Source organism: Symphalangus syndactylus, chromosome 12 (assembly GCF_028878055.3).
Source record: "Symphalangus syndactylus isolate Jambi chromosome 12, NHGRI_mSymSyn1-v2.1_pri, whole genome shotgun sequence".
NCBI classification, from domain to species: domain Eukaryota; kingdom Metazoa; phylum Chordata; class Mammalia; order Primates; family Hylobatidae; genus Symphalangus; species Symphalangus syndactylus.
In genome coordinates, this window is record NC_072441.2 from 88,859,439 (window position 1) to 88,870,841 (window position 11,403).

The 11,403-nt window shown below is 42.9% G+C and overlaps 1 protein-coding gene across 4 annotated transcripts in view; it reads right to left on the reverse strand.

Annotated features, from left to right (window-relative positions):
- The window catches only part of SLAMF1 (signaling lymphocytic activation molecule family member 1), a 39,488-nt gene extending 28,409 nt beyond the window's left edge, over positions 1 to 11,079 (reverse strand). Inside the window, exons 1-2 of one of the 4 annotated variants that reach the window (XM_063626992.1) lie at positions 10,643 to 11,079; positions 970 to 1,308 (exon numbers count right to left, since the gene is read on the reverse strand). In XM_063626992.1, the coding sequence (XP_063483062.1) occupies positions 970 to 1,308; positions 10,643 to 10,718 (415 nt within the window). In that variant the 5' untranslated portion in view covers positions 10,719 to 11,079. Of the gene's footprint in view, positions 1 to 969; positions 1,309 to 9,787; positions 9,906 to 10,642 lie in introns of those variants that run through there. The other 3 variants (XM_063626991.1, XM_063626994.1, XM_063626993.1) reach the window with 3 other exon arrangements.
- Positions 11,080 to 11,403: the final 324 nt, after the last annotated feature.

Genomic DNA, 11,403 nt, shown 5'->3' on the forward strand with positions numbered 1-11,403 from the left:
CGCTGCTGGAAATGGCTCTCAGGTGCCTGGGGGAGGGCCATGGGAATTCCGCAGGCACTGTTTGAAGGAAAGGGAATGCTGGGGCGAGGGAGAATTAGTGAGAGTGTTGCTGCCTTCCCTCTAGATATTTGAGAATTTCAAAGAAATGCTGGTTACGTGGGAATTCCTGTCCCATCCCCAGAGATAAGGAAGTCATTCTGAAGAAGCAAGAAAGCCCCATGGGGCTATCAGGATCCCTGGGAATTCAGATGAGCCTCTGGGCCTAAGAGACACAATCCCTGGGTGCACTCAAGAGGGACTGGTAGTTAAAGAGGCTCAAAAAAGCACTGGCCTTGGATTCAGGTGGACTTGGTTCCTAGTTTAAGTACAACAACTAAAAGACTTCATAACCAAAGCCTTTGTTTAAATGCCAAAAGGCACTTCTTCCACCAGGTAAGTATGATCTAGTGCCAGAATGCAGGGCTTAACAAGTGGTGTGTGGGCTGAATTTTAGCCGTCTTTATCCAGAACCCCCAGTGCAGTGAAACACCTACACAAATGTGTGTAAATGTGCTAACCGCTTCTGGTTAGATTTTACTGTCCTCATGTAGGAGAGACTGGGTTTGATCTGTGGTATTCAACTTTTTTCAATCAGAAAAAAATCCTATTTTCAAATAAAATGTTACTTGCAAACCAAGATCCTTGGGGCTATCGGCCCTCCAGCCCACAGGGAGCTGGGCCCCTTTCCTTTGGGAAATGGGAGTAAGAGTAACTAATGCTTAATCAGCTACCATCAATATGCAATTTGGGAAAAAAAAATGTCAATCTTTAAAACGTCTTCCATGCAGCAGGTTTAAATACCCCCAAACTAGAAGATCATTCTAGTTACTTCCAATTCTGAATATCCTTTGCTTTTAAGAGAGACCTAAATTCTTGGTCAAAGGAGCACCTTGGCCCTTTAGTGTGGACTGGGGAAGCTGCCATTATTACCATAAAGCCTCAACTGCAGACAAAAGCGCTGAACTGAAACATTTTTCTCCAGGGTCATAAGGTACCATCCCTCATCCTCCTTCCTGCTTTCCCGGATCCCCAGGGTGAGATTCTCCAGATAAAACTTGTAGCGATCTCCTAGGTAACGTGGAGGGCCTGCTTCGGATGGATCAAGAGACACTATTTTGTTCTCGACACTGTTCTCCAGTGATTTTGCCATTGTGACGACAATGTGGATGCTTTTGTTCATGCTCTTATTTATCCTTTCATATGTCAGGGGCAGCAGCACTTTGCTTCCCAACTGCCGGAGAATCTTTGGGCAGTTCATCATGCGCCCACCTGTGGGAGGGAGGAGAAGAGAGTCCCTTATTATTAAGGCCTTTGGACAACATCGTGTCAGTGGATCAGGAAGGACAGACTGGAGGCTCTCCCTCTTCCTCTTTGGCTATCCCTGGGGTTGCCAAATCCTTCGTGGTCTGTAAGGACTGCCATGAGGATCCCCACTATATTCTCAATATTTCAGAACTGTCAATAGAAATCTTAAAATTACTTAGGATAGAGTTGTATAGACTAACTAGAGTACTGGGTCTTTATCCACTCAGATTTACGGTTCAGGCATCTAAAAAGCACAGAGAAGTTAAATGGCTTCCCTAACCAGTAAGTGGCAGAGTCAGGACTAGAATTCAGGTCTGTTAATTCCTCTACCAGGGTTTTTTCCACCATTGAATACACAGGATGAAGGACAGAGAGCAAATTCAAGTGATTCTGAGCTCATGAGCCCAGGAGCCATTTCAGATCATGAGGAAAACAGAAAAATCTGAGGAATGTGGAGTCAGGAGGGGATAGGCCCAGTGTTCAAACTGTGGAATTCTCTCCCTCCAAAACACCCTGAGATAGTTAATAATGTCGACAGTGAGATATTACTGTATTTCTCTTTTTCAAAAAAGCTGAGCCAACAACAAGGTTAAAAAAAAAAAATACCAAGAGCCTTTCAAACCACTATAAGGGTTCCTGCTGCTGATTACTTCACACCTCCTCTCTCGTCAAACCCACAACCTGCCTTTTCCCCTCCTCTCTCATGTGACAACTTTGCTTTTTGTTTCACTGAAATATAAAATAGAAGAAATGAAAAGAGAACTTCCATTTATTACCACCACTAAATCAACCTACCTACCTGAATGGTTGTTCTACATCCCCACCTAAGTCGAGCCTCTTCCTCCACAGAGCACTCACCTACTTCGAGGCTTTGTTTCGGCAATTGCCTCTGTCCCTCACATTATCAGGTTTTTTTATTAGGTTATTTCCATCAATACACAACATATAAACTTGTAGTTTCCTTACAATAAAATTATCTCCCCTGATCCCAGGTCCATCCCCAGCTACCTCTCCATTTCTGTTTTCCTTTACAGCAAAGTGCTTTAATGTGTGTTTATAGTTTCTTTTCCCATTTCCAGACCCATTTTTCCTTGGACCCACTAAAAACAGGTGTTCTTCCCTACTGCTCGCTGGAACCACCTTTGTCAAGGTCACTGTCTACTCCGCTAAGCCAAGTCAAAGTTCTTATCTTACTTGCTTTTCAGGGGTACTTAACATAGTTCATCCATCCCTCCTTCAAACGCTGTCATCATTTGGCTCAGGGAACAACATACTCTCCCGGTTTTTCTCCTATCCTATAGGTTGCCTCTGCTCAGTTTTCTTGGCAGGAGCCTTCTGCTCTTCCAGACCTCCAAATACTGGAGCATCCCAGTACTCAGAGTTCTCATTCTCATCCAGTTTCTCACCCAGTTGCACAGTCTGACATATTTCTGGGATGCTACAGCGTTATATCTCCCAACCAAACCCTTCGCTGCACTCCCAACTGCCTACACAAGACAGGACTTGGAGGTCTAAAGGGCATTTCAAACTTAGCAAACAAACTCTTGGTTCCAGAACACCTTCTGCAAACATTATAATTCAGCCAATTTGTCAGGCCAAAACATTGGAAACATCCTTGATTCCTTTCTTTCTCGCATACTCCAAACTCAGTTTTTTTTGTTTTTTTGTTTTTTTTTTTTTTTTGTGAGATGGAGTCTTGTGCTGTTACCCAGGCTGGAGTGCAATGTTGCGATCTCGGCTCACTGCAACCTCTGGCTCCCAGGCTCAAGCAAATCTCCTGCCTCAGCCTCCTGGGTAGCTGGGATTACAGGTGCCTGCCACCATGCCCGGCTAACTTTTTGTATTTTTAGTAGAGACAGGGTTTCACCATGTTGGCCAGGCTGGTTTCGAACTCCTGACCTCAAGTGATCTGCCCGCCTGGGCCTCCCAAAGTGCTGGGATTACAGGCATGAGCCAGTGTGCCCAGCCATACTCCACACTCATTTTAACAGCAAATCCTCCTGGCTCTGACTTCAAAATATGTCTGGTATCTGAACCCTTCTCACCTCCTGCATTTCCACCACCATCATCCCAGGCCTGGGTACTTCCGTCTTCTTCCAGCTGATCTCCATGTATTCATACAATGGATAGAGTAATCTTTAAAAACCACGTCCTATTTTGTCTCTCTCCTGCTTTTAAATTTCTATGGCTTTCTAGCACCGATGGAATAAAACCATAGTCCATTATTGATATGGCTTCAAAGGCCCTGCATACCCAGTCCCTTGCACTGTTCCAACTCCATTTCCTGCCCTCCTCTTTGCTCACTATGCTATGGCCACACTGGCTCCTGGCTGTTTCTTAAACCCACCAAGAACATTCCTGTCTCAGAACTTTTGCTTTTGCTGTTCCTGTCTCTGAAGAATTTCTTCCCTTCCATACCTGGATAGCTGATTCTTTCACTTTATTTTAGGTATCTGCTCAAAACAGTTTCTCCTCCAAGAGGCCTCCTCTGACCATCTATCTAAAATAGCTTTGTGTTTCTTTCTGCACTTATCACTATATTATATTATACTGTATATTTGTTTGTTTTATTTTTGTCTCTCCCACTAGAAAGCAAAAGCCTCAAGAGGAAGAACTTCATTTTGTTCACTATTTTGACCCCAAGACCTACCAACAGGTGCTATGTGCTTAGCACATAGGAGGCATTTAATAAATATCTGTTCAATTTATGAATGCTGAAAACCATATTACGTGACCAAAGCCTCCTATTTAGGTTTGTCATATATATATATATATATATATATATATATATATATATATATATATGATGTCATATATATATATGATAAGCCTATATATATATATGTGTGTGTATATATATATCTGAACTTAACCATAAGCTAGTATTCATAAAAGAAGAAGCCCATGACTCAAAGAGAGCATAGATTGTTCTAGCTGATAAGAAAGTCAGAGAGTAAAATAGAACCATCAGCTTAAGTAATGCAGCTACCTAGAAGAGACTCTTTCACAACTGACTTGTGGCTAAGATGAGCTATTGGAAAATCGGACACATTGGCTCAAATATTCTTGTTACCAAAATACCCTGAAATCCCCACATTGTTCAGTAAAGGGCTCAGCTAATAGTAGAGTAGAGATTCAGTGATTGGGGAAGAAGAAAAAGAAGTCTATCTGGGCTAAAATCTGGATTAGAGTGATTGAAATTCATAATTGTTGAGGAAAAGTGAGAAAGGCTATTAGGCATTTGTCTTTTAAAATATTGCTAATATATTAAGCTTAAAACAGAGTGCTCTCCCCTGCTGCTTGATGACACGAGGAACATTATAGCTATTGTGGTGGTGGTGGTGGTGGTTTTTACATTAATATACTGGGAAGCATGTTGGATTTTCTTCCACCACACTTATGGATGACTGACTGTCTAGATAATGTGACCCCTTTGGTGGCCACATACCTGAATTGTAGGCAAGCACCTAAGAGAGTAACTACTTGAATCCTGAACCTAAACTTCTATGTATAAAGAAATGAGAAAAAATTTAAAGCCATATGTGCAAGTATGAACTTCCAGACTTTTGTATAAAAAGTTGTGTAGATGAGCATATGCATATTTTTCTAGGAGCACATCCATAAATTCCATCTCTTAAAGGGATCTGAGATTCAAAACAAGATTAAAAATTGCTAGCATAGTGTTGATTTTTAAAGACCAACTTTGATAGGGAGAAAAAAATAATTAAAAAATCCCATTTTCAGGCCATAACCCATCGCCACCACTCCCCAAAATGACTCCCATGCACCCCTTCCCCACCTAACCTTGCACACTCTTTGCACCATGGTTGCTTTCAGAACTTGGAGTTGGTTGGGGGAGGAGAAAGGGGGATATAAGAGAGGTAGGGAATAACCAAAAAAAAAAAAAATCAAAGAAAAAATAAAAGAAAGAAAATAGAAGGAGAAGAGGAAGAGGAAAAGGGAGGGGTAGATGACAGAGGCTGAGTAGTTTATGCTCACTCAGTCATGAGGAGTGGAACCAAAACTTCATCAGGAAGAGACCCTTATACCCCACAGCCCACGTAAAGAATGATGACGCAATACCTGATTGTGTGAGTGTTGGGGTCTGGAGGGGGTACTTGAGATCACCCTCACATAAGCATAAGGTGGAAAAATAAGTGGGGGCTTTAAAGTGGTTCATAAAACCCCTCAAGTGGCGTCCCTGCTCCTGAAACATCCTGCTGCCTGATGAGTGTTTTCCAGTGTGTCTGTGATTCAGCCAGCCCTTATTTACTAAAAGAGTCTGGGAGGAAACATTTGTAGCTGTTAACACCAACTCACTTTCCTTCATGGGTAATTCTACTTCGAAAAATGAGTGATTCACATGGGCCTATGGAGTTTGGTCAAAAATTATTAATAGTAGGATTTAGCCAACGCTCTCACAAGATGGGCTTCTACCTAATGATAACTCTTTTTGTTTTATTGTATTATATTTTTTTGTCTAGCCCTGATACTTTCATGTGTGCTTTTAGCACCTTGCTACAGCATTCTTTCAGGTACAGAAGGAACAGAATTTATGGACCCCACAGTTCTTTTGGTAAATTTAGGCTCAGAAAGAAAAGACAACTTGTCTGTGTTTGCTTTTTAAACTGTATCCCCATCAGACAAAGTCCTATTTTTATTCTTTGGCACTGCTGGGTCTTTCTATCTTAGACTATTAGTACGTACCTTCCCTAGCCTCAGAGCCTATAACCATTCTTTATTTGCCTAGCTAACAACTTCCATCTTCCTGGTCTCCATTTTGACATCTCTTTCATAGGGAAGACTTTCCTGACTCCTGACTTAGGTTGGATTTTCCTGCCACAGGCTTCCAATGGACAATGAACGCACTCCTTCATATCATTCACCACATGTTCAACTCTGGTTCAACGCGTGTAATCCCCTACTCTTATAAGCTCCCAAGAGTAGGGACTGTGTCTGTTTTATTCACTACAGTATCCCTAACACCCACATGGGACACAGTAGGAGCTCAGTAAATCCTTGTTGCCCAAGTGAATTAATAAAACATAATGGGATGAATGAAAAATGAGCAAATGACAACACAGAGTCCAAGTTCTCCTCCCTCCAAAATCAGAATGTACTCTGATTTGCCTTTAAAATATCCCTAAGAGGTATATTATGGAGGAAAGTGGTGGGGACTCTTTTCCCCACTTGCCAGCTGAGGACGTGGAAGTGCCTTAAATATAAACCCTAGGTTTCAGGTACAACAGACAACTTGCCAAGAACACTTGAAACCTTTCACCTCTGCATTTGTGCCTCCTTCTAGAATACTCCTCAAGTTCCATAAAAATCAAGCCCATCAGACCTATTTATTTGGGACTAAGTTTTTAATATTCATTTTTATTAACTTTACCCCAAGTGTGCACATGAGATATACTAGATTAGAGTTAAATTTCTTATTAAATGACTCACAGTAAATAGTAAATGCTTTGGCCCCCCCTTCCCCCTAGGATGATGTGATAAGAGCAAGGTCAACTGTTCTGTGTGAGTAAACAGACACTCCGTAGGTAAGAAACGAGGACAAATTATTTTCCCTCCCTATAAAAGGGGAAGGAGGCAACTTTCCCCCCTCCCCTTCTTAAAGGTCCGCTCCTTATTCCAACACTTTGGTAGGTAAATAAATCTCTCCAGCAGCCAGATAGTCCCTTACATGTCTTGGCTTTTATGGCAAGTCCTGGGACTTGACTCCAAATTCTGGGGCTCATTCCTCCTTGCATGTTGCATAATGATGGCACAAGCTTATGCTGGCCTGCTTAGGAAGATAGTGACTCCAGGCTTCATGGCACCCTGGGCGCTCTACCTGGGGACCTTGTTCAGGCTGTAACCATTTGCTCCTCTTGGGAAAAGTTTTATTATTCTTTTGGATCAGAGCAATTACCTATACAAATGACTACAGATTTAATCCTCATGGTATGAAAAAGTGTCAGGAAGCTAGTGTTCTTCACCAGGACACTGAAAAGTCCAGAGAAGTTTTATTTCCCCACCCTCTTTATCCTTAAGTCTCTGATTTCTTCTCTGCCATGTTAAAAAATTGGTACATAATAGATGTGCATATTTTCAGGGTACATGTGCTATCTGATACACTCACATGTTGTGTAAAGATCAAATCGGGGTAATTGGGATATGTATCACCTTGAGTATTTCTCTTTTCTTTATGCTAAGAACATTTGAATTATTCTCTTCCAGTTATTTTGATATGTACAATAGATTATTGTTAACTATATTCACCCTACTGATCTATCAAACACGAAGACCTATACATTTGGAAAGACACACAAGAAACTGGTCACAGTGGTTGCCTCCAGCATGAGGTATGGAAGGGATATTAGTCTTCACTAAATACTCTTGTGTACTGTTGAAGTTTCATAGACGTGACATGTTTTATAGATGTGATAATCAATAAACAAACTAGTTAACAAAAAAAATTAAATCAACATTAGCATGGTGAAAAAAAGTTTTCATTTTCCAAATTCCAGGTCAAATACTTCTTAGATGCCCTCTACATTCTTCTGTGATTTTTATCAGTCTCTCACCTTTTGAACATTGCTATACTTCAATTTATTCCAATTCAATTCAACTCATATTTTTCAATCATAGATAGCACATTCTAATTTTTACCATGGGACCTGGATACAAATTTTGGCATTCTCTCCACCCCTGCTTCCCAAATATAAGCTTGTCCAGTTTCACTCATTCAGGCCTCTGGAGTCAGGCAGCTGTGTGAGCACAGAGAAATTGCTAAACTACTCTGTGCCCCTTTCCTCATTTATAAAGTTGTAATGGTACCAATAATATATACATATCTTCTAGGGTTGGTGTGAAAATGAAATGACTGACAGACATAAAGCATTTAGAACAGTGCCTGGTATATAGCAAGTATGCAGTATATACTAATATTATTCACTCAACAAACATTTGTGGACAGGCTCTCAGTACAGACACAGTGTCAGGTGCTGGGCAGTGGCTGTTGTTCATTTTGTTTTCCCACACCTTGCATCCTTGCACAGTGGCTGCCACATCATGTGTCTTTAATAGTTGCTGAATGGGATCATTCAAAGTCAAATCTATGGATAAAACCAATTAGCCGTGATACTCTGATTTCCAGTCCAGTGAGGGAGACAGTGAAAGTGACAGCATCACATCACAGTATTAACATTTTTGAGAAATAGAAGTGCCTAGATTGACATCTTGGGATAGAATGGGCCACTGAACACACAAGGTTAGGCCAAGTCTAGAACCCACGCATTTGTCCCTCACGTTCCCCCAAAGTGTGTGAAGGGGTTGCGGAGGACCTGCATGGAAGAATAAAAAAAAACTCATTGAGGTAACGTCATCAGTTACAACAAATGTACCACCCTGGTGGGGGATATTGATAATAGGGGAGGTTATGCATGTATGCAGCAGAAGGTATATGGGAAATCTCTGTTCTTTCTGCCCACCTTTGCTGTGAACCTAAAACTGCTCTAAAAAATAAAGTCTATTAAAATGAATCTCATTGGGGGAAATGAAAAATTCACTTTACTTGGGGAAGGGACATGTGGACTTTTTGATTTTTACAATTCTGACTGGGAATTAGAAGTTGAGCTGAGTAGAAATGAGAATGGGAGTGGATGCCAGTTTTACAAGAATCAAGCTTCTTGCTTGGGCAAATCTGTCATGACTAACCTGCCCCATTTGCAAAGCATTTCTGTCTGGGTTTTACTGGGGCTTCACAAAAGGGTGTGTATTTAAAAATAAAAACACTGAAAAACTTTTATGAAGATTCAAAGAAGAAAACATGCAATGAAGTGAGCAGCCTCCGATTGGATAGACTTGCCTTGTGGGGCTGGGCTGCTCCTCCCTGACCGGCGACTTCCAAAGCCTCAATAAGACCAGCTATTGGTCAGTAGTGCCTAAGATGCTATGGGCCAGGCTGGCCAAGAGGCTAGCAAGCACAGAGATGGAAAAGTCCATTTCACAGTTCAGCACCATCACTCCTTACAGTCACCAAGAGGTGCTCCAAAAATGGTGCAGTCACAAATTGGTTGCAACAACGGAGGCTTGGCTTTCCCTGTGACCACTTAAAGTGCCTCGATTTGGTTTTCTGAGCCCTGAGCTCAGTTCTTCCTCTCCTAGACCTTGGGAAGTATGAGCCATGGATCTGCAGATTCCAAAAGAAAGTGGGCTGAGCAAGCCCTGTTCATCTGGCTGTCTGGTAAAAGACACATCCCTAGTGCAGCACCCCCACATCCCTGGCATATCACGGTGCTTTTCCTGGAAAAGTCCATATTGGATTTGCGGTCTTGAAAACCCCAAGCTTAAAACACCCTGGGCCTCAGGATTTCCCCCCATGTCCGTAATGCCACCTCTTCTACTCCAGGCTACCTCCCACAGTCTAAACAAATAAGCAGAAGGAGATTCTCACCCCACTCACACAGGCAGTCCAAAGTCCACTTCTTGCTTGCCTTTTTCTTTCTCAAATACCTTTTCTCATAGCCCTGATACTTCTAAACAGAAAGCAATAGCCTGCCTTGGAAGAAGATAGCCAGAGAGACAGGAACAGAGTCCAGATCCAAACGTAGCTCTTGTCTGGCCTTCCTGCTGGAGCTACTCTCTGAGGGTTCCCAATTTGCATTTCCCACATACTGTAACCAGCCCTAGGCTTCAGAAATCCCAACTTCTTCCCTCTTGCTTTCTTGCACCTTCTCTTCCAAGAAAATACACACCAGTATGACCGCACTGTGGCCACTGCTGGTTCTCAGCCAAAAGCCTGGAGTTTTCACTTCTACTCTCTCTTCCCACTCTAGCCAATGCTTTCTGTTGACCCATGCTCCTGGTTTGTCAGCCTGCATGTGCACAGATTCCCTCCCAGTGCAGGCATGTAGGGCAAATCATCTCCCGGAGCTCAGTCCATCCAGCTCAGTATCTCTAGGCTGGGTCTTTGCCAGAAGATGCCCATGTAAAACCAACCACTCAACCAGGACTTCTACCAGAGCCTGTCACCCTAAGACTGGTCAGAAAAGTGACTGGAGCCTTTGGCTTAGAGCTCCTCATTTCCTTGGAAACTGGAGTTGGTGGGGCTGAGTCTTGGAAACCCAAGCGCCCAGGAATTTATAATGTTCCTTCCTCTTTGAAAGAGGCAGTTGAAACTGACAGCCAGTCTCTGAGGAAGAGTGACCAAACACAATCCCCAGCCCTGCACCTTCTCTCCATCCACGAAGATACGCTGATACCTGGCAGCTAACGTAGGATTCAAACCATCAGGCAGATGAACACTCACCTGTTCCGTAGCTTGCCCCAAAAGCCAGGGAGAGAAACAGCATGAAGGTCAAGGAGAGGAGCCCCTTGGGATCCATTAGCCAGTGAGGAGAAGGAAGGGATCCTGGTCAGAGCCTGGCAGCTGCTCACAGACGCCAGGCAGAAGCGAGCTTCGTGTCATGCAGCAGAGGCTGTCTGATTTATGTATCAGGAACCAGCAGGTTCCTGAACCCGCTTCCTGTATCACCGGGACTTTTTCTGCTTGTGTCTTGAGGATTGCTCATCTCCCATGAGACTTTAAATCACTTTTTTGTTCTCAAGAAGCAGGCTTCTCCAGAAGCCACGCACTTAGCCTATGGGAGCCAGGAAAGGGAGTGTGTAGTCACCTCGGCCAAAACCCGGCTTTGGGCAGAAACATGCGCCCCTGCTTCTTTCCTTAGCTGTCTCCAGGAACCGGATGTTGCAGATTCTCTGAGCAGTTCTCTCCGGTAAGTCTTCTTGGATTGCAAAGAAAAGATATTTGGTCGGATCACTCCTCAAATTTGGCAGTTCACAGCTGAACTTAGATAACTGCGTTTTGATGAGCTAATAGACCTCTTACTTCTGTTTTATTTCATAATTTCAGATGACACCTCAACATGCAGTCTGGTGCAGGTGCCATTGTCACAGAGAGATGGGATGGGCAAGTGCGGGTCGCTTGGAAGAAACCCTGTGACCCCGATGAGTGCAATGTGGTATAATTTAGTAGCCCATGGTCCTAGTTTGTCTTCTTGCATGTGTGTG